The sequence below is a fragment of the Vipera berus genome (genome assembly GCF_964194415.1).
Source record: "Vipera berus genome assembly, chromosome: 15".
Lineage (NCBI taxonomy): Eukaryota > Metazoa > Chordata > Lepidosauria > Squamata > Viperidae > Vipera > Vipera berus.
The window spans coordinates 8708385-8731326 of NC_138218.1; the positions used below are offsets into that span (position 1 = coordinate 8708385).

Consider the following 22942-nt stretch of genomic DNA (forward strand, 5'->3'; position numbering starts at 1 on the left):
ATTAGTATTTGTTGTAATAATTAGAACAAAGCAGCTGAATGACAAAATAATAATAATAATAAATCTTGTTTGCAAACGTGCAGCACAATTAATCTTCTGATGAGCTGGTCTGTAGGTTTTATTCTACGGCCGAAATGAAAATAAATAAATTCCCACTTTGTAATGGTCCAAGGCGATCTTTCAAAACGTCTCTCTCTCCCTCTCTCTCTCTCTCTCTCTCTCTTTCTCTCTCTCTCTCTCTCTCTCTCTCTCTCTCTCGTGCAGAACGACAACCACCTCTTGAGACAGCAGCTGAAAGACACGCAGGAGCAAATGAATCACGCAGCCGATAGCTTAATTCATCCCGAGGAAATCTCAGCTCGTGTGAACGAACTCAAACAAAAGTTGCGGACTGGGGCAGAAATCAGGTGCTTAAGTTAAAATCAGAAGCGTCCAAAGTCTTTTTGTTTTACTTTCATTTATTGTTTAAATCTCCACCATCTTTTTTTTGTTTTGTTTTAAATGGCTTCTTCTACAACAGGTGCCGTAACTCGAAGGACATTTTAGGGAAAAGCTTGGCCGAGCTGCAGAAGCAGTTTGCGGAGCTCTTAGCTCGTTCCCAGCAAGAAAATGAGTCTCTCCAGGCCAGAGAGAGAGAGCTCCACAAACAGATGGCTACTCAGAGGGCTGAGCTGGAAGAAGCCCAAGAAAAGTATAAACTGGCCTGCAACAGAGCTGCAGAAGCCAAAGTAAGAAAAGAAAAGAAAAATGGCAAAAGTATAACAAGCGGGAGGAAAAGTCACTCAGCATTTTGGCAGAAATCTTTTGTAAACAATAGGTTGTTTTCACGGGGCACTTTTTCTCAATTCCTCTCCTGCAATCAATATTTTGCAGAAAATCTTGACCCTTAGCCCGTTAATCCATCTAATTAAACAGAACCTTCTCCGTCTGTCTCATTATATTTGTCAGCCTTCCTATTTCCTTGCTATTTAGCTATGATGATGAAGATTGTCAGGGACGCGGTGGCTCAGTGGGTTAGCACGCTGAGCTTGTCGATGAAAAGGTCGGCAGTTTGGCGGGTTGAATCCCGAGTGCCGCGTAACAGAGTGAGCGCCTGTTACTCGTCCCAGCTTCTGCCAACCTAGCAGTTCGAAAGCACGTAAAAATGCAAGTAGAAAAATAGGGACCACTCCGGTGGGAAGGTAACGGCGTTCCGTGCGCCTTTGGCATCTAGTCATGCCGGCCACACGACCACGGAGACGTCCTTGGACAAGCGCTGGCTCTTCGGCTTTGAAACGGAGATGAGAGTCGGAAACGACGAGCACGCATGTGCGGGGGAACCTTTACCTTTACCTTTATGAAGACTTTAAGGGTCCCTTTTTAAACAAAAAAGTACCCAAACCGTCCATCAGAGTCGTACAGTGATTCACTTAATAACTTGTGGCAAGAAACGTTACAAAGGGGTAAAACTCACTTAACAAACGTCTCGCTTGGCAACGTAAAATTTGGGCTCAGTTGTCATAAGTGAGAAGGAACTGGGCCAATACATTAAATTCCATGCTTGTTTTCGTAAAATAAGATTTTCAGCCTGTTCCTTCTCGCTTCTCCTCATTCCCACCTTTTAAAACTTTTTTTAAAAAAATCCAGGTTGTGTTTTTTTTTAACATCAGTAGAATTGTCGGATATTGACAAGATACCTTTCCAGTATCGTTCACTGGCTTTCCTCTGCTTCTTGCATTTATCCAGATCAAATCTGAGAGGAGGCAGAACGAAGCCAAAGTTCAGCAGCTAGAGGGGGACATCCAACATCTCCTTGAGAAATTGAAGAGCATGGAAGAAATTCAGGGTCTCACCGATCAACAGCTCCAAGAAGCCGATGAGGAGAAAGAACAGATCCTTGCCGAACTGGAAGACCTGGAAAATAAGGTGGGCATCTTCTCTTGAAATACCCTTCTTCCCAAAGTCTACGAAAATATCTAGCTGTTTGGTTTATTTTTTTTAGCCTGGATGGATTCAGTTGGAAAGATGGAACTTGAATCCTGATTACTTCGTTGACTGTTTTCAGCGCTCGGTGTTGCTTTGCTCACGTCCGTTGACTGCGCTTTTGTGGGTCTTTCCAGAAAAAAGTGGAAGACGCGAGGGCCCAGCTGCAGTTCCACAGCCTCAGCAAGGAGCTGAAGGCATTAAAAGAAGCCATTTCTGCTTCCGATAAGCAGGCCACGGCCCAGCTCTGCGCGGCCAAAGACCAGCTCCAGTCGCTTCACGGAACCCTGTGCAAGATTAATCAGGAACGTACCGAGGTACGGTGCTGCCGGAAGGCCCCTCTGGAAAACGGCGACCGCCAAATCCTCACTGCTTACGGAACGGAAAGCGGTGTTTGACCCTTGTAGATAGGCAGGCTTTATCAGTGCTGGTGAAGCCAGCAAGAGATAGAGATTCCGAAAACTGAACACTGAGGGAGCATTGTAAGTCCTCTCCAGCTGCTCTTTCGTAAACTTGTGAAATGCACAATCCCATCTGTAAAATGCTAATGGAAAGTGACTTGGCGCTTCCTTCCCCCTTTCCTTTGTCCTCCCAACTGAAGGAGCTTCAGGAGGCAGAGAGCTTCTGCCTGCAGGCCACTCAAGCGGCTAAGGACCTGGCCAGAGCAGAAACAGAAATTGGACTTTTGCAGAAGCTTCTGAAAGTAAAGGAGGCCCAGGTATGTTACGTTCACCTGTTCCTTTTCGCGGTGGCGCCGTGGTTAGAATGCAGCCGTCAACGCTGCAGGCATTGGATGAGCATTGAATAAACCATGCCTGGCGGTTCTTTGAAGTGTTTCGTTAGTCGGAACCGTGACAGCAGCATTGCAGGCAAACTCTGCCCACAGTCGGGAGTTCGATCCTGACGGAGCTCAGGGTTTGACTCCGCCTTCCACCCTTCTGAGGTGGGTAAAATCAGGACCCAGATTGTTGTGGGGGGGGGGCAATAGGCTGACTCTGTAAACCGCCCAGAGAGGGCTGTAAAGCACTATGAAGCGGTATGCAGGTAGTCCTCGACTTAACTTCAACTCCGCCCCAAATTCCTGTTGCTAACCGAGACATTTGTTAAGTGAGTTTTGTCCTATTTTACAACCTTCCTTGCCACACTTGTTAAGCGAATCACTGCAGTGGTTAAGTTAGTCACACGCTTGTTAAGTGAATCCGGCTTCCCCATTGACTTTGCGTGTCAGAAGGTCACAAAAGGGGATCACGTGACCCTGGGATCCTTGCCGCAGTCATAAGTACTTGCCAGTTGCCAAGCGTCTGAATTTTGATCACATGACCATGGGGATGCTGTTAACAGTCGGGTGGGGAAACAAACTCCTAGGTGACTTTTCAGTGATGTTGTAACTTCAGACGGTCGCTAAACAAGCTGTTGCAAGTTGAAGACTACCTGTATAAGTCGTAAGTTCTATTACTGTTGACCAAAGGGCTGGATTGAAATGCGTATGAGATGAGAGATGTCAGATGTCCATTTGAGGGTCTCCCAAAGGGTTTTTAAAATTGGAAATTTGATGACGGCCTTCATCAGAAGTATCTTTGGAAGATTCAAGAGGATCCCGTTTGGCTGGATCAATCATGTCTCTTCTGCCCAGGGAGAGGACTCAAGATACTGTCTTGGATCCCGATCCTTCTTGGTTTTACATTTGATTCAAATCCACCCACTGGTTTTTGATGGCCTGTCAAAATCGGTTAGAGCAAGGAAGGACTCGGTTTCGGGGCACCCTCGAAAGCACACGTTCTCAACCCAAAATGCTTTTTTCCCCCAATATTGCAGTTAGAATTGGGGAAGAACGACGCTGAGATGGCGGCTTCCCAGTTGCAAAAGGAAGAATTGGAGAAGTTGAATGAACGTCTGAAACGGCAGAAAGCAGAAACAGACCGACTCCGCGGAGCCCTAGATCAGGCTAAGAAAGGTTTTGTTTCTCTTCCTCTTTCGCTTTTTCAGCAAACGGGGATGAATTTGCACGAAAGAAGTCGCACTAACTCAAAACAGTACGATAGCCAACTTACAGTACTTAGAACGGCACCCAGAATTTTTAAATTGCCTTCCAGGCAACCGGGCTGAAATTGAAGGCATTCTGGAGGAAATCGAAGGACTCCAGCGTACGATCTCTCAGCAGAACGATACCATCGCTAACTTCGTGACTCCACTCCACCAGTGTCGGCCTCTGTTTCTTCTGCCGTCATCCTCCCAAGTAAGAAAAACGTTTACGCTGTTTGCCTTGAAAGGAGCTTTAAATCAATCAAGCAGAGTCCTTTTCAGGGCCGCTGCTTGCTTTCATAAAAACATCTGGAGCTAGGAAGCACCGTATTATCTCACGCTTCATCCCTCAAGCTGGCTGCTTCTAAACCTCTCCCCACCTCGCTATGCCAAAGCACGATTTGATTTTCATTTGATTTTATTAAATTTATATACCGCCCTTCTCCCTGAGGACTCAGGGCGGCTCACAACCATAAAAATTAAAAACCATAAAGTAATTTTTTTTAAAAAAGAATTAAACAATAGATGCAATAAATACAAGACAATTTAACCCAGTAAAAAGCCTAATTAAAAACTGTAGTCAGTCCAGGCCCGCTTGTTGGAACAACCAGGTCTTCAGGTCACGGCGGAAGGACCGAAGGTCAGGGGCTGTCCGCAGCTCCAGGGGCAGTTCATTCCAGAGGGTTGGGGCACCCACAGAGAAGGCTCTCCCCCTGGGGGTCGCCAGCCGGCATTGCCTGAGGAGGCCAACTCTGTGGGAGCGAACTGGGCGATGGGAGGTTGACAATGGCAGCAGGTGGTCTCGCAAGTACCCCGGGCCTAAGCCATGTAGGGCTTTAAAGGTTATTACCAGCACCTTGAATCGCACCCGGAGGGTAACCGGAAGCCAATGCAGCTCCCGCAGGAGAGGTGTAACCTGGGAGTACCGAGATACTCCCATAAGCACCCGCGCAGCCGCATTTTGCGCCAGTTGAAGCCTCCGGGTGCTCTTCCAAGGGCAGCCCCATGTAAAGATAAATATTTTAAGTTTTCCTGAGTGGAAGCCCAAACTTAAACCCAGCCAGTTTTTATTTCCCACAATTTCTTTTCAAGAGAAACCCGCTTTCCGTGGACTTTTTCCCCTGCAGCCTTTACAGACAGCTTTGTGAATGCCATACGTTGGAGAATTTCCATAACAAAATGATTATAGCCCCCTTTTTTTTTCCTTCCCCCCTCCCTTGTGCATACAGATATTTGCGTACTTGTAGTGCCTAAATCAGCCATGTTTTGATAGGGTTAGGGTTCACAGTTGTACAATGGGTGTCTTTCTGCCTATTGCAAGCCATTCTTCCCTGGATCTGAAATAACAGCTTTTTATCTTTGCCTGAAAAGCTCTCATTATATTGGGTGACCCTCCTCTTCTGGGGAATATTTGTCTCAACTCAGGTTGGGTTATTTGTTGTCATCTATCTTTTGTTTCCAAGGCATCTACTCCCGCATCCCAGAGCACCAAAGATTCGGGCGTTATTTTACAGTGTCCCGTGTCGACTCCCGTCGTCAACCAGGACAGGAAGCCCACCGAAAGCAAGAAAACGCATCGTCCTGCTTCAAGAGAGGGCTGCGTGCACAGCTCAGCCCAAGCGGGCCTGCAGGAAACTTCCTCGATCCGTAAGTCAGTTCAGCTAACTATCTTGCAAGTTTCTCCCTTACTTTCCAGAGAAAGCTAGGCGGTTATCTGCATAGCAGCCTCTCTGTTTGCTCCCAGGAGGGAGAGGGACGCTTTTAAAATTTGATGAAGATCTGCGAAGATCTAACCTGGAAAGTTAATACAACCCAGGTGGCCAGAAAGGCCCAACAGAGACTTCACTTTCTCAGGGTCTTGCAGAAGAACAGGGTAGAACAACGGCTAATGACCCTCTTTTACCGGTCTACTATAGAGAGCGTCCTCTCGTACGGTATTGTGGTTTGGTATGCTGGTCTGACAGCCACAGATAGGAAGGCATTACAGAGGGTGGTGAGCACAGCACAAGACATCGCGGGCTGTCCCGACACCACTGGATGACCTTGCCAGGGCTCACTGCCTTGGAAGAGTGAGGAACATTCTCAGGGACGACTCACACCCTGGACGGTATCTCTTTAGTCTCCTACCATCGGGTAGGAGATATAGGAGTATAGCCAGCTGTACCAACAGGCTGAAGAACAGCTTCTATCCGTGGGCTGTTAGGCTTTTGAACGGGAAATAATTTTATAAACTTTATGCATGATTGTCTTGCGAGGCTGGTGCATTGTGCAGTTAGCTCACATGGTGTAATAAGATGGAGGGTTTGTGTCACTGTAAGTTGGGGGTGGGGACATGAAGGGAGGCTCAGCCAATCTCAGTGTATACATGGTTGTACTTTGACAATAAAGGTTCATTCATTCAAAAGGCCATAACCTCTCCTTGCTACGTACAGTCCCGTTGAAGGCAAGGACTGGGAGTGCCTCGGCATGCTTCTTGGTTGTAACTCTGGCTATACAGGGAATATTCTTGGCATTTTATTTCATACTTCTAGCTTGTAGGGTGACAAACACCCTGCATTATAAACCAGGCAGATCAAAAACCAAGTAACAATATTTATATATGCCACGCAGGGCTCGGCCTTCTGTAACCATCAGCTCCGAAGTAATTTTCCACACACCGTTTCTTTTTTTCTGAGAGTGCACTACTTTGCTGTTTGTGTCTTTGTGTTCCACAAAAGTTTCTTATCCGGGTCCTTCGGTGGGATTGTGTTCACTGTGTCTCTCCATCAAGGGCACCAAGGCGAGGGTGAAGCCCTGCCCAGCACTGCTCCTTGCGTTCTGCCTCCTGGATCCATCATTTACACCCTGCTGCCGGATGGCGAGCCAGTGCCTCAGGGGACGGTGTTGTATGGTCTACAGCCTCTCTCCGCACAAGCCAGTGGAGGAGGCCCCGTTGCTCCCACAACAGTCGTGTATGGCTCGCCTCCTGCTGGCATCCAGCTGCATTATGGTTTTCTTCCTGCTAACTACTCTCTGCCGTTGGTTCCCCTGGGAATCCTTCATTGCAACATCCCTGACCACCGAAACTTGGTAAGAGACCAGATCATCAGTTTTTGCAGTGATAAAAGAAGAAACCCATTAAACCTGGGTTTGTGTTGCGGCTGAAAGGTGGGAGCCATCAATATAGTCTGACCCCCTTTTCCCCCAGCTCCATTCTCTCCCTCAGTAATCAGGAAATGATTCGTACTAGGCTACCGGATGACTGTGCGGTAAGGATAGTGACAAAGGCCTTCAGCCTTTTGAGTTCTGGAACATAGAGTAATAGAGTTGGAAGGGAGCTTGGAGGTCTTCCAGTCTGACCCCCCGTTCGAGCAGGAGACCCTACCCCACTCCAGACCAATGGGTGTCCACTCTCTGCTTAAAAATCTCCAGTGTTGGAGCACCCACAACTTCTGAAGGCAAGCTGTTCTGTTGATTGCTCTGACCATTAGGAGATTCCTCCTTAGCTCTAGTTGCTTCTCTCCTTCATTAGTCTCCATCCGTTGCTTCTTGTCTTGCCTTCAGGCGCTTTGGAGAATAGCTTGGCCGCCTCATCTTTGTAGGAACCCCTCAAATACTGGAAGGCTGCTGTCATGTCTCCTCCAACTGGATGGGGAGACAGAGGCTCTAATGATGCCCTTGGTCTCCACCTTTTGCAGGAAAATGACATCTTACGGCTAGAGGAGAACATAAAGACATTGAGGTCTCAGCGAAACCTAGACGGGTCCGCCAGAACCTCTCGTGAACCCAATAACGAGATGGAAGAACTGAGCCAGGGCATACAGGACTTGTTGAAGGAGAAAGAAGAGCTTGAGTACCAAGTTGCAGAGCTGCGGCGGGTAGCCCAGAAGAGATACAAACGCACGTGAGCAGGCTCTAACGACAACAACAGGTTTACTCTGGGTGGAATGCCGTGGTGCTTTTTATTCCGTTAAGCACGAAGGAGCTAGGAGATACTGTTTAGCAAGCTTTTCCTGTGATATCTAGAGCCAATCTGAATAACTTTATCAGTCTCCTGCTATTTATTAAATGAATAGCTCATTTTTCCTTGCAGAGCTCTTGGATTTGTTTACCCTTAAAACTGGTGCTTAAGGGACGAGGACAATTTAGCTAAGGAGGAGAGCAGGAAACCGGGGATATTTCTGGTTGCCCGTCTCCATTCCTTCCTTACTTCCTTTCTGTCTGTTTTAGAGATTTTATCGAAGGGCGTGGGGACGGCCTGACTGCAGAGCTGGACTTGGAAAATTCAATCCAGTGTCATGAAAACATCATGGATGAAATTGAATGCGTGGAAAAGACGCTTCTGAAGCGGCGGGCAGAACTCAGGGAGGCAGACTGTCTTCTGGCCGAAGCTGAGACCGAACTCGAAAACACTCGAGGAAAGGTAATTTTTTTAAATTTTTTTTAAAAAGTGTATATATATACTTATTTAAAATTAAAAGCTGATGGCCGAGTCACGGACAGTCATGCATATTTGCAGGCATTTCCAATGCTCCACTTGGAAATACAGCCTGTCTTTTTAAAGAGGTCATTTAAAAAAATACAGGTGCAGTCCTCAATTTACCCCCACTCGTTTAGTGACCGTCCGAAGTTACAACGGCGCTGGAAAAAGGGCAGCATCCCCGCGATCAATGTGATCAAAATTCAGGCAACTGACTCCTGACCGTCGCAACATCCCGAGGTCACAGGATTACCCTTTTGCAACCTTCTGACAGAGTCCAGGAGGAAGCCAGGTTCACTTAAGAACCCTGTCACTAACTGCAGTGATTCACTTAACAACCGTGGCAAGAAAATGGAGCAAAACCCCATTTAACTACTGCCTCACTTAGCCAGGGAAATTTGGGGCTCAATTTTGGATCCTAAGTTGAGGACTGATTGCAGCTGTGATCTAAAATGTCTGCTAGCGAATTCTCCCTCTTGCTTGTCCTATTTCTTCTCGGCCCTTCCAAGGGCTGAATAATTGAATTCTTCTTCTTTGACTAGTCGTAGGTCTCTTTATTTCCCCTTCCAGACCAAAGACACCATTCAGAAATATAACACCGCTAAGCAACAGTTGTCTCGGACAGAGAAAGAAGCTGAGGAGCTTGAGCGGCGGACTCGGGATTTGGCTGTGAGGCTTGTGAAAGCAGATCAGGAGTTCAGGTGAACTTAAGATCACATTTCTTCACCCCAGCAAAACAGGGCCATGGGGTGACTCAGGAGACTGGGAACAGAGGACTCACAGAGAGTACTTGCTCTTGATTGAACTAGCAGCCTTGTTTGCTTTTACGGGCGTGTAACAGTTGCTCTGGGAGAAGCATCAGTTTGTGTATTTATGCACACCCACCATCCTGAACCTGCAGTCAATTTAATTGCTTTGATCACTGGACTGCCCTTCTCCGTGTTTGCTTGGCTTTCATTATTATTGATTTCAGTGCCTGTTTAGCCTTTTGTTATAAACCTCTCCCTGAAATGAGCAGAAAGGCATCCCTGAAATGGAAGAGCAAGTTCAGTTTCCAAGCATGGATCCTCAACAATCCAAAACAAGGGTTGCCCTCAAGAGAGGGCCTGTGAAATCCCCTGGATTAGCAATGGTCTGTTTGCAGAAGTACAAAGAAGGATAACAAATAGGAAAAAAGAGAATAAAAAAGATGTGATCAAACCCACTTCCTAATGCCCACTCAAGGAAACGAAAGAGATTAAAAGCACAAAAGTTACTTGCTTTTCTGTATCTGGTTTCTATTAGATACATGGATCTTAGAATTTGGACAACTAGGTTTAGCTCACGATTTTAAAAAAATCTCCCCAAAAGAATCGATTTTCACCAGCAAGCAACCGAGAAATGTTTGATGACTTGCCTTTCAGGTTGCTTCAAGCAGATGCCCAGGATTTGGAACAGCACAAGATGGAACAAGAAGGAATTCTGAAAGAAATCAACCAAATTGTATCAGCAAAAGATTCTGAATTTCAAGTCCTGAGCCAGAAGATAGAAATATTGACTGAAAGGTATTTTTGACTGGTGCATCTGACAAACGTCAAACCTCCATCACTTGGGTGGATGGTGTTCATCCGCTCTTTTTTTTTACTTTTCTCCATCGTCTCCAGCGTGCCTTTCTCTGAAAAGTCACCGCAGGTCTCTATAATACTGTGCCTTTTGGGAGCGGGTAGACGGCCAACTAGGGACGCTGTGGCTCAGTGGGTTAGGACGCTGAGCTTGTCAATCAGAAGGTCAGCAGTTTGGCAGGTCGAATCCCGAGTGCTGTGTAACAGTGAGCACCCGTTACTCGTCCCAGCTTATGCCAACCTAGCAGTTCGAAAGCACGTAAAAAATGCAAGTAGAAAAATAGGGACCACCACGGTGGGAAGGTAACAGCGTTCCGTGCGCCTTTGGCGTCTAGTCATGCCAGCCACATGACCACGGAGACGTCCTCGGACAAGCGCTGGCTCTTCGGCTTTGAAACGGAAATGAGCACCGGCCCCTAGAGTCGGAAACGACTAGCACGCATGTGCGGGGGAACCTTTACCTTTTTAGACGGTCAACTGGAGCTGAACCATTTTGGCAAATATGCTGGCTCCTCCACCCACTCCCAAACAAATAATGTTTCGGTTTTCATTCTTTTCCAGCCTTCAGAAGCTGCAAACAGATATCCAAGTTGCAGAAGGTAATGAAGATCACCACCTTCAGATCCTTAAAGAAGCAGAGAACATCCTTCTGAGCAAAAAGCACGATCTCGAGAGATTAAAAGATCAGGTGGGTGGCATCCTTCCTGATCCACATTTTCCAGGATATTCTGAGCTAGCCCTTGGATGCAACCATATATATAGAAAACTGGAAAAGCCTGGCTTAATAACCACGAATACCAGCGCAACTCTTGCTAGTATTTACACGTCAAAGAGCCACACGGGCCTTATCGCTATCTGACCAGCAGCTCAGCCAATGAGCTGGTTGAGCTTTGGAAAGTCAGGGAGCTCCTGTGCGCCTACAGAATGTGGACAGGTAAAAAATAAACAAATAAAAGACAAGAGCTTGGATTGCCCTGACGTCTGATAAATAAAGACTTGATTTGTTCTACATCTGAAAACGATTTCTCGTTTTGTCAGACTGCCGTTCAGCAGCACGAGTTACACGCGGTGGACAGATTGCTTGATCAGAAAAAGACGGAGCTACGCTTCCTCCAAGACAGCATTGCTGAAAAAAACGCCGTCTTTGCAGAAGCTCTCAGGGATGGAGAGACAGAGATAACTGAAAAACGGCAGCTAATAAAGGTTTTGTGTTTCTCCCCCCCCCCTTTCCGGTCACATTAACAGCTTTTTTAGCGGCTTCGTTTTTCAATTGCTTGGAAATTTTATTCAGAAAGTCTCTGGTCAGGTTTTGTCCATTTGGACTATTCTGTTGTTTTTGTGCGATGCTCTTTTTTGAGAATTGTTTTAATTCAGCGCTCCTACCATGCTGGTTGCTCTGGAGCGAAACTGTGCCAGCACTAGATCTGAACGGAGCTGCTTGCTTGCACGCTTTCCAAATAAACCCGTCGATTCTTTCTTCACTCTTCTCCTAGGAAATGAAGATTTTTCTAGAAGACCTGAGTGTTCAGAAGGGAGAACTCAATGCCCAGCTAAGTGAGAAAAGATCCCAGCTTTCTCTCGTAATGCAGAATATCCGAAAAGAAGAAACAAAGCTACAGGATATCCTGGGGCTGATAAAGCAGCATAAGACAGGTTTGGCTTAATACATATCTACATCTGTAGCTTTCTGTATAGCTACAATATTTACTGAAATGGTCTTTGCCCTTTTCTGTCATTCATTAGAACTGAAGCACATGCTGGAAACGGCACATCTGGGAAAAGAGGAGCTCGAAAGCCTGAGGTTTCGGCATAACCAAAAGAGAGATGAGTTGGAAGAAATGGAAAGGTTGATTCTGGAGGTAAAGGAAGCCACATTTTGTAGTTGTGGTTCAACTTAGGAAGCTCTGCCTTGGAGCTTCTTGCAGGCACGTTGGTTTATCTCACTTTTCTAAATAAGGAGAAACTTGACACCTCCACTAATGCAGGCAGGGCAAGCTGTTGTACATAAACAGGGATCAACCCCCACACTCACTGTGGCACTGATGGTGTTACCTTGTTGGGTACTGAAACGTCTGCAAGTGAACGAGAGAGCACCAGCGTATGAATTTATATTTCCCACTTTTTATCATTTCTGCGTATATTTGGGTGATGTGTTTTTTATTTTATGGTTTTGATTTTTAGTTATCCAGAATCTTGGGAAGCGTCTCTCTCTCTCTCTCTCTCTCTCTCTCTCTCTCTCTCACACACACACACACACACACCACTCCCCCCCCCCACCAGAGATTAGACTGCCCCCCACTCTGACACTCTTTCAGAAGGCACTGAAGACCTGGTTCTGCCAGCAGGCCTGGGGTACCCAGAGCGGGATGGAGCCCATTAAATGGCTAGTTTGAATGTGGGTTGTGGCCGAGGTTATTATTTTATTATTTTTCTTGTTATTTTTTTCTTCTTTTTACACTCTTTTTATATCTGCGTGTGCACCACCTTGAGTTGCCATGTGCGAGTAGGCGGCAATATAAATTTTCTAAATAAGCAAATAAGTACAAATTAGGTAAATAACATTAGGCTGATGTGTTTCTTATTTTATTGTTTGGGTTTTTCGTCCCCCAGAATCCTGGGAACGGGCGGCACACAAATCAAGTCAACAGTAATAATAACGAGCTTGCTCTTGCTGCCCTGCCACGCAGCAGTGAGGGTGCAGTGATGGGGAAGTTAAATTTTGGGCAGCTGACTCTATGCGGATGTTTTTTTAAACCCCAGGAGAAGCTGGAGCTGGAGAATCTCCAGCAAGCATCCCAACGCCAGCGAGGGGAGGCCGAGCACCAGAGACAGCTTCTCCACGAGGCTCAGCAAGAAGTCCAGCGACTGACCTCTCAGCTCCATCTTCTGCAGAACCACCTCAAGGCCCTGAATGATGAGAAGCGACAGCTGGAGGCCAGCTGTGAAAGCCTGGCGGACAAATTCACCCAAAGCAAAAGGTGAGGATGGGGATTTGAAGAGAGGTGTCTTCTTAAATGGCTGACCTTAGCAAACAAATAATAATAATAATAATAGTAATAATCCAAAATGTGTGGAAGAGATCGTTTCACAGGAAGTTGTACAGTCTTATTCAAATGTGTCTTCTTTCTATTTTTCCCCCCAACGGCACGAGAGAAACTAAAGAAAACGCCGGTTTTCCTTTCATGTGAAACAGACCATTAGTAGATTCCTTCTTTGGGCCCAAGGATACCGTAGGGGTAGACTTGGGAAGATTTTCTGTAAAACACTTTCACACTCATACTATCAACCTAAGAGGGGGGCAGGCATTTTAGAAATCTTGATTAGTAGGGGAGAGTAGCCTGTTAAAACAATAAAAATAATTAATATCCCTTCTTCCACACCAAGGCTCTTCAAACGTGGCCCTTCGATGACTTGTGGACTTCCAACTCCCAGAATTCCTCAGCCAGGCAAACTGGCTGAGGAATTCTGGGAGTTGGAAGTCCACAAGTCCTCCAAGGGCCACGTTTGAAGAGCCCTGTTCCACACCATCCCTGATGAATCATATATCACCTGCTAATAACTTCAACCGTCTGCGAAATGAAACAGACTGATTTCATATTCACTTCTTAGCAGTCCACCAAGCTGTGCACCTGCCTCTCTGCTTTAATTTTGCGACAACCGGACTTTGTTTTTACTCGAAGACCTTTCGCTTCTCATCCAAGAATTTTCTTCGGTTCTTCTTCTTCTTCAGAAGTGAAGAAGCTTCTGGGATGAGAAGCGAAACGTCTTCAAAGAAAGCCCAGTTGCCTTTTTGAAAAAGCATCTTTGGGGCAGTCGTAACCTGGGTGATTGAGACTCTCCATAGACATTTGTGAAGTGAACGTGTGGCTTCCTCTTTTGGCAGAACCTTAGCCTCGACCGAAGACAACAATAAAAGTATTCTTGCCAGCACGGAGAAGTCTGTACTGGATTTCCAAAAACTGCAGCTTGAAATCGACGAGCTTCACAACCAGAAAATAGCTCTGAATAAAGATATCGCTGAGCTGCAGAAGCATTTGCACGGTACGGGAAACCTTTCCCAATCTCTTGATCGCGGTCATTTTGCCTATAGATGAGTGTCTTGTGTAGGATAAAACCCCATTCAGAACACAATCTTTTCATCAAATTTTCCTCCTGTTTTCCTTTCGATTGACCTCTTCCTCAAAATATTGCCGTTATTTTCCCCTTTAGGGAAAAAGGAGGAATTGGACATTTTGAAGACGGAACTGAACGATTCCAGGCGTTATCTTCAGCTGTTGGAAAAGGCGAGCTTTGTCTAGATTTACCGTTCCGGGTTAAAGGTGGGGAAACGTATTGCAGCCAAGAGCCAGGTATTTCCCCAAGGATGCAAAGTCAGGGGAAAAGATATAAATACTTCAGCCAAAATCAGACTGCTAAATGAAAATTGGCCATTTTTTTTGGTCCCGAGAGCTGCATCCGTATTTATCTGTAGCAACGGCCCTATTTCGTAGGCTTCTGAGATAACCCCGCCAAAGAGGTTGATCAGCAGCATTAACGAGCATCCTAAATCTTTCTCTTTCAACTCTTTCTGGCTGGAACGGCAGGACGTGAAAGAGGCCGCAAAGGAAAAGCAGGAGCTCCTCCAAGAACAGAAGGTCCTCAAAGACACCCTTTACGAGTCATCCAGGAAGTGCAAGGAGATCCAAGAAGCCCAGAGGGAAAAGGAGAACCAGCTACACCAACTCAACAAGGAGCTTAAGGAACAGGAGCTGAAACAGGCCAAACAAGAGACGGTGTGCATTCATCTTTTTTCCATTTGTGTTTTGACTGCATCTGCTGGCTGAATTCTTTCTTTTGAAGACGAACAGACGAGTTCGGGGGGGGGGGGGAAGAAATGGAAAGGTTGATTCTGGAGGTAAAAAAAAGAAGCCATAATTGATTCAGTAGCTTCTCCATACCACAAATTCTCTCTTAAGCCCAGTTGTTTAGAATTTACAAGAGTTTGATGGTTATTTACTTAATTCGTACCCCGCCTTTTATTATTTTACAAATAACTCGAGGCAGTGAACATATTCCACGTGCCTTCCTCCTACTATTTTTCCCCACAGCAACAACCCTGTGAAGCTGAGTTGGGCTGAGAGAGAAGGACCGGGCCCCCATAGTCACCCAGCGGCTTTCATGGCTAAGGCAGGATTAGAACTCAAGTCTCCTGCTTTCTATCCTAGATGCTTTAATCACTAGACCAAATGAGTTATTAATGTTGTCAACCAAGAGGCATTTTTTTTTTAAAAAAAGTGTACGATTCGTATTGTGGCAAATCCCTTGCAGAGGCGGGGGGGGGGCAGATTTCAGGCCAGTAGTTTTATGCCATCGAGAGAGAGAAACCAGATCATTCACCCATCCCAGTGACCTCTTCTCCCAACCTAGCTTAACTCTCGATGGGCTGCTTTCATCTAGGTCCTTCAACGTCTCGGGGAAGACGTCCTGCAGGAAGAAAGTAAGTTGGCAGAGTGCGCAGACAAACTGAAGACTCAGAAACAGCAGCTGGAACAAGAGCTGGTAGAGCAGCAGGGTCACCTGGCGGAAGCCGTGGCAAAAGTCCAAGAGATGGAAGAACGGATCCGGAGGCTTCAGAAGGGAGAATCCCACATTTCAGCTCTTGAAGAAAAACTCCACAAAGCCAGTGAGTTGTATTTAAGGCTGGGAACACATGTGTGTTCATGAGAAATGCGTCTCCATTGAGTAAGGAAGTCAGCGTGATATTTCAGCTAAGAATGGAGGAGATCAAGATTCAAGTTCCAAGCCCGCTGGGCAAACCACTATAGTTGTACGGTTCAGCTGGAGTTTTAGCCATTAAAAACATGCCTTTTGTAGCATCTTTTGTAAATGCTCTTGAGCTCGCTGCAATGAGAATAGCATTTAGATATTATCAAGTTCTGCAGCATCCAATCTGAATCGGTCACCGGGACCAAAGGCTTATTCTTCCAAGCTTTGGGGCTTCTGCTGGAGCCCATCCTCAGAGAACTTCACTCTCCCCAGCATATGTGCACTGGGATGTTCTACGCATTGTATTTTTATGGTTGCTGGTTGTGTGTAGCTTTTATTTGTTTAATTATGGTGCAGATGACTATTAAAAGTCATTAATTGTTGTTTCCTTGTGCTGCCATGCCCTCAGCTCCCAAGTACCTGATAGGCTGGTGGTAAATCAGCACTCCTGTTGACTAACAAGGGCCCCGTTTCCCAGGCTTCCATCATTTCTCTGGCTGTTTTTGTCTCTGCTCAGCCAACAATCATCGTAAATTCTCTTAGGAACACCCTTCAGCAGATGAAAAGCAAACCGGAGGCTCTTGGTAAGGTTGGCTTGGTAACCAAGACCGACTCCTCTGTTTCCAGGGCATCAGCTCTCCGAAAAAGAACAGAAGCTTCAAGAAAAGACGGGCGAGGTTTCCTGCCTGCAAAGAGAACTCCACCTCTCCAGAGCCGAGGAGAGACTGCTCCAGGATCAGCTCCAAGCAGACCATCTAAAAGCAGAGAAGCAAATTGCAACCTTAAAGGAAACCATCAGGACTCAAAGGGACCAGCTTGAAAGAGCCCTTCAAGTACGCAACTGTCTCCCCCAACCTCCAGTTGCTTTTTCATTTCGGGTTGTGGGAAGAGAGGGGCCATGGCAAGAAATGAGATGGTTTCTTGAACACGAGGAGCGGCTGACTTGGCCCCAGTTCTCCCAAACTCTATGAATGCTTGGAAGCGGTTGTAAAATAAAACCTTAGATAGTCTTATTCCAACTCTGTAAGGTTGTGTTAGGGAGGTGACCTAACAAGACCACCTAATGAATTCATAGAACCTCAGTTGGTCATTTCTGGATTTACAATCCAGTTTTCTCTCATAACTCACAACCTGGAGCCGTTGGATCCTGTCCACGTGGGAGGATCTGAAGTAGGGCCACTATCCTCCAGATGTTCTGGACCAACTCCGATCCGCCCCATCCGGTATGGCCATCTGGGGCTGATGTGTGTTTGTGTGTAGTTTTACATCATTAAAGGTCCCAATGGAGCATTCTCCCCACCCCTCCCTGGAATGTATTTGTTCGTTCAAAGGCAGGCAAAAAAGAATATATATATATATATTGTAAGCCGCCCTGAGTCTTCGGAGAAGGGCGGGATATAAATGCAATAAAAATAAAATAAAAATAACTTGCTGCTCTAATTTAGGAACAGAAGCAAGAAAACTACGGCTTGCAGCGAGAAATAGCCTCACTGGAACAAGTGGCCCAAGAGAATCACCAGCGGGCCAAGCGGCTGATGAGGGACCTTGGCCGGATCCAAGAAGAGCACGCACAACTCAAATCACAGGTGACACTCTGGAGCCTTCAAATACCCTCCCCGTTGCTCTCTGGCCCTGGGGTACTGAGCCCCCCTCCCCTCCCAGAATCATACAGATGTAAGGCCACGCAGTGGCTCAGTGGGTTAGGATGCTGAGCTTGTCGATCAGAAGGTCGGCAGTTTGGCGGGTCGAATCCGAGTGCCGCGTAACAGAGTGAGCGCCTGTTACTCGTCCCAGCTTCTGCCAACCTAGCAGTTCGAAAGCACGTAAAAAACGCAAGTAGAAAAATAGGGACCACTCCGGTGGGAAGGTAACAGCGTTCCGTGCGCCTTTGGCGTCTAGTCATGCCGGCCACGTGACCATGGAGACGTCCTCAGACAAGCGCTGGCTCTCCGGCTTTGAAACGGAGATGAGCACCGGCCCTTAGAGTTGGAAACGACTAGCACGCATGTGCGGGGGAACCTTTACCTTTACCTTTAAGGCCACTCGGTGCTTCAACCTCAGTGTTGAATGACCGTTGCGTCTTGTGTCTCAGATGAAGAGCCAGGAGGAACTGGAGAAACAGCAGAAAGAGCTGAAGAGCACCGTTAAGCTGGTCAGACTGGAAGTGAAGGACAAAATGAGGAACGGTTTGAAGGATCTGAGCCAGTCCCCTCCAGAGGTATTGGAGGATAGAGAAGCTCACCTGGAACTGAAGGCAAGACTTTGGAGTGACCTGGAAAGCCTGAAGGAAAACTACCCATTCGCTGAAAACAAGGCCAGGACGCCGTACTGGGATGAAAAGTTTGACCTTTCTAAAGTCCACATCACAGTAAGTACGTTAAGAAGCAGAGTTGTACCCCAGGATCAGAACAACGGGCCGCACGCACGATACCGTAGCGAGCATGAACTTCTGCATCTTCCACGCAAGAAAGCTGCATGGTTTTGTTTTGTTTTTTTAATTCCATTTATATCCCGCCCTTCTCCGAAGACTCAGGGCGGCTTACAAGCTTAGCAGTAGCCTTCATTCTATGTATATGCCTGCTTATTCGGGCTTTCACACACACCCCAAGCGGCATTATTACAAAGTCAGCTTATTGCCCCCAACAATCTGGGTCCTCATTTTACCTACCTCGGAAGGATGGAAGGCTGAGTCAACCTTGAGCCTGGTGGGACTCGAACCTGCACTAATTGCAGGCAGCTGGTGTTACTTAAGGAGGCGTTAGCCCACTGCTCCACTGCTCCACCTAGATTAGAAATTCATACATCCAAGCAGATTGTTCCCACATGCAGCTTGCCCAAATCCTTGCCTTTTCCACCGTTCTCCCATTGTCTTGTTTTTTTTTTGTGTTGTTGTTACTACTCACAGTTCAGGTTTCGTTTCTAACCTAAAAATGAGATCTAGGAGTTCGGGTTTAAATCTTTGCCTTGTTAGCAGGAGTCCACATTTAAAAGTAGCTGTCTTGACAGTATGATTGGGTTGGCTACACATGATAGTTAACACCTAGTTTTACCCCACATTTCACCCGGAATGAGTGTGAAGGAATGTCATGAGGCATGTCAAGTTACCTGCCAAGGATTCTTCTCTTCATCAATACCTATTTTTCTCTCAAGGATGAACAGTGGCGTGGAAAGGTACGCCGGGAACAACTGCAACACCACGAAGATCGTCTCAAGGTAGTGACGATTCGTATGTACGGCCACCAGACCTTTGCTTGGGGTGGGGGAATAGAACCAGGTAGTCCTCAACTTGGAACAGTTCATTTAATGACCGTTCAAAGCAAGGGCACTGGAAGAAAAGTGACACATGACCGGTTTTTTTTTTTTTACACTTGCAGCTTCCCCTGGTAACGTGTTCAAATTTCAGACACGTGGCAGCTGGCTCATATTTATGACGGTTGCAGCGTCCCGTGTGTGTGTGTGTGTGTGTGTGTGTGTGTGTGTCACGTGATCCCCTTTTGCGACCTGACCAGCCAAGTCAATGGGGGAAGCCAGATTCACTTAACAACCAGGTTACCAACTTAACCACTGCAGTGATTCGCTTAACAGCCGTGGCGAAGCAGTCCGTAAAATGGGAGAAAACTCACTCAAGGAATGTCTCCCTTAGCAGCAGAAATTTGGGGGCCCGTTGTGGTCGCTAAGTCGTCCTTGGAGAACAAAGTCCTAGCTTTAAACTTAGGTCACTTCTAGATTAATCCAGAGCGAGTCCTCTGCCCTAAGCAGCCTAGACCTTCCATGCTGATTTAACGTGGAACATCATCCATCCAGGCTCAACTCCGGCAATGCATGTCGAAGCAAGTGGAGGCCTTAATTAAAGGGAAGCAGGAGACCGAGGGCACCCTTCACAGTCTGAAGAGACAAGTCGATGCCCTGGACGAGCTGGTCAGCAGCAGTTCTACCGATTCCTTGTTTCCGTCCTTAAACTCAACGGGATTCACAGATTCTCTGCGCCAAGAGCCGAGCCTGGCAAAGAACCAGGTACGTTTGCCCGACAATGTGGTTTTCTTAGCTAGCGTTGGCACGAAACCACCTTTACAGCAACGTTACCCATTGAATGTTTTACCCTGCTAAGACTGGATCCAAACCAACTGTCCTCTCTCGTGAATGTCCCCGCGGCCTTTTCTAAAGCATCCCTGTGCTCTTCTTCACTCTGAAACATAGCTTTAACAGAGCTGTATTAAACATAACGGCGCTGGGGAGAATTCGTTTTTAACAGGTCAGCAGCCAGCGTTGGTTTTATGCCCTGGATATTTGCAAGGTACCAACTTGGGGAAAAAGATTTAAAGCTGGCATGGCTGGAGGCGGGTTACACTCCGCGCAGTGAATATGTTCACTTTGAACAAATTTAATTTTAACACGCCTTGTGTTTTCTCCTTAAAGAGCAACTTCAACTTCCGTATGACTTTTATAAAATCAATAATCGTACCGATAGCACTGTTTATTTATTTTTATTTTTTCTAGTCCACCAGATCTCCTTCCCCCTGGACCACTGCAGATACTTCAGCCCAGTCTAAAGCGGTTTATCAGTACAAGACATAGTTTCAACAAAGAAGGTGAGAGGTGGAAGACCAACCAGGTTATGAATAGTTTTAAACATGGATTGACCAATTAGAAGACTTAAGTCACAGTTTACATATATTCCTTCTTAGTAGCGTGACAAAAGGGTTGTTGTTTTTTTTACTGTGGTCAAGATCTTAAAAATCCATTGTGGCACTGGACAGTTATTGCAGCCACCAACTACAAAACTGCCCCAGATTATAGGTAGTCCTCAATTTACAAGAGTTCATTTAGCGACCGTTCAAAATTGCAACAGCACTGAAGTGGCTTGTGATCGTTTTTCCACGCTTACAACCGTTGCAGCGTGGTCATGTGATCAAAATTCGGATGCTTGGCAACTGGCATGGGGTCACGTGATCCCCTTTTGCGACAACTCTGGCCAGCAAGGTCGTAAAATGGGGCAAACCTCAACATAACAAACGTCTCACTTAGCAATAGAAAGTTTAGGCTCCATTGTGGCCTTTAAGCCGAGGACTAATCTATATTGAGAGCCTGGTTGTCTGTTCCAAGCCAAAATGCCGCTTCCTTAGAACAAATAGATTATGAATAAAATGACACAAGTTGTCATGAAGGATTACAAAAGGAGAAGGAAGGGGTGACTATAACTTGCTGCTTAGAACTTTAAAATCGCTTCTTCTTTTGGTTATTAGACAAGGACTGCGCAAAAATGGGGTCCGTGAAGCCTGTGCCAATTGGATGTGAAGATTATGAAGACTACCTCATTTATTTACGAGTTTAACAGTCTTTGAGTCACCTCACCTGTCCTCGGGTTTCCACATCTCTATAGCAGAATCCTGCCGTGGTGAAAGCAACATCAAGGCGTTTTGTATTCCTTTGGAGGTGATTCAAGGTGTGTCTTTCGCTCTTTTACATTTCTTTTTAACCAGCGTTTAGCAAAGCGGCTTTTTACGGGATAAAATATTTTGTGAATAAATTTTTTTGTACAAAACGGTACAGTAGAGGATTACAGCGATATTTTAATGTCTCAACATCTCTTCTCTTCTCCTTTATTCAGACAAGCAATAATTCTGAACTCCTGTAGATTTCCTCAATCTTTACGGCACGCCATAGAAGAGTTCAAGTCTATGGATATTCTCAATCGTGGTTGTCCCAAATGTGTTTTTTCAAGAGGCAACTGGATTTGTTTTTTCCCTGAAGACGTTTCACTCCTCATCCAAGAAGCCTCTTCAGTTCTTGTCCAAGAAGCTTCTTTAGTCAGAACTGAAGAAGCTTCTAAGATGAGAAGCAAAATTGTCTTCAAGCAAAAACAAAGAAAGTTCAGTTGCCTCTGGAAAAAGCATCTTTGGGACAACTCAAGCTCAACCCCCCCCCGCCCTTTAAAAAAAGGGGCATTCACCTCAGTTGTCCCACAATTCGTAACCCTTTTGTTCTGCCTCTTCAAAGAACGACTACTCTCATTGATCTCTAGATACAGGTACTTTATTTACAAATATTTAAGAGAATAGCATTGTTACATTAAATGAGTACAGCAGCCCAAATAAATCCTGTCACAGAAATGAAGACCTACTGTAACTTGAATTGGGGGTGGGGGGGAGAGGGAGGAGGAGGTAAGAAAAGGGATATTGCACCGCCAACAAGCTGCAGGAAGCCAATTGCCTTTGCCCAAAACTTAAGTTGCGTCAACAGGTCATGGTCCCTGGGCAACCCTCACCCCACCCACACACACACACCCCACGGTGCAATTCAAAGAGCAGAATTCTGTAATACCCATCTACTTTTAAGAATCTTGAGATCTGAAGAGGGAGGGAAAAACTAGAGCCAAACATAAAGGGCAACGTAAGCGAGGGAGAGCGCGCAAGCTACCCAAATGCGAATCATTTGCACATCCCAGTTTTGGCTTTTTGGTTCACACGTTGACTGTACATTATGCTGGTTAGCCCCTTTCGCTTTTGCACACGCTGGAACGTGGCCTGGTTTTAGTGTCATTCGAGGGGTCGCCGAGACACCGCGGGCAACAGAATCAAACGTGCTCTATCCCCAGCCGGCCTTAACCGCGTCTCAACCAGATTGCCACCGAGAGAACAACTAAGGGCGGAGAGAGGTCTGGGGGGGGGGGGCTCCATCCTGCAGGCCACCCCTCTCCGTTAAGCCCTCTTCCAGGGACAGAGGCTTGCAATCATGGCAGAGGGGAACTTGGGGAGAGCATCGGCAGCCAAGCCAGGGGAACTGTAGTGTCAAATGCCAGAGTCCAAAGTCCCTCAAAAGTAATGCTTTAGCAACCGTCCAGTTTAGAGCAGACCTTTCCCAGAAACATACAGATGTGCAATACAGCCCCGGCAGGCAATGCAGCTGGAATAAATGCAGAATTTTTTTTTTTGGGGGGGGGGGAAGAGGGAAAGCGAGTTAGCACATCCTCAAAGTACACAAGACCTGGAGTAACAACAGCAAAAAAATATAGTAGTAGGTTGCTCACCGGGCACAGAGAGGGCCTACACTGGGCTAGCAATACCCTGGGAGTGCGTCAAGGTCCTCTGGACAACCGCCAAACATCGTAAAAGTTGAACCGGGGGTGGCCAATGACTGCGGTCACCAAGCAGGG

General features: G+C 46.4%; 1 protein-coding gene across 1 annotated transcript in view; it reads left to right on the top strand.

Moving 5' to 3' along the window:
• Positions 1-21338, top strand: part of CNTRL (centriolin) — a 33575-nt gene extending 12237 nt beyond the window's left edge. The window contains exons 16-44 of the mRNA XM_081339774.1: positions 265-407; positions 521-728; positions 1726-1905; positions 2100-2279; positions 2564-2680; positions 3778-3916; positions 4056-4198; positions 5448-5631; positions 6755-7053; positions 7662-7867; positions 8194-8386; positions 9014-9144; positions 9847-9987; positions 10606-10732; positions 11083-11247; positions 11538-11697; positions 11788-11903; positions 12805-13022; positions 13928-14085; positions 14254-14327; positions 14628-14816; positions 15481-15706; positions 16417-16622; positions 17235-17375; positions 17882-18157; positions 18940-19002; positions 19594-19803; positions 20287-20378; positions 21033-21338. Of these exons, the coding sequence (XP_081195900.1) occupies positions 265-407; positions 521-728; positions 1726-1905; positions 2100-2279; positions 2564-2680; positions 3778-3916; positions 4056-4198; positions 5448-5631; positions 6755-7053; positions 7662-7867; positions 8194-8386; positions 9014-9144; positions 9847-9987; positions 10606-10732; positions 11083-11247; positions 11538-11697; positions 11788-11903; positions 12805-13022; positions 13928-14085; positions 14254-14327; positions 14628-14816; positions 15481-15706; positions 16417-16622; positions 17235-17375; positions 17882-18157; positions 18940-19002; positions 19594-19803; positions 20287-20364 (4671 nt within the window). The 3' untranslated portion in view covers positions 20365-20378; positions 21033-21338. The remainder of the gene's footprint in view (positions 1-264; positions 408-520; positions 729-1725; positions 1906-2099; positions 2280-2563; positions 2681-3777; positions 3917-4055; positions 4199-5447; positions 5632-6754; positions 7054-7661; positions 7868-8193; positions 8387-9013; positions 9145-9846; positions 9988-10605; positions 10733-11082; positions 11248-11537; positions 11698-11787; positions 11904-12804; positions 13023-13927; positions 14086-14253; positions 14328-14627; positions 14817-15480; positions 15707-16416; positions 16623-17234; positions 17376-17881; positions 18158-18939; positions 19003-19593; positions 19804-20286; positions 20379-21032) is intronic.
• Positions 21339-22942: the final 1604 nt, after the last annotated feature.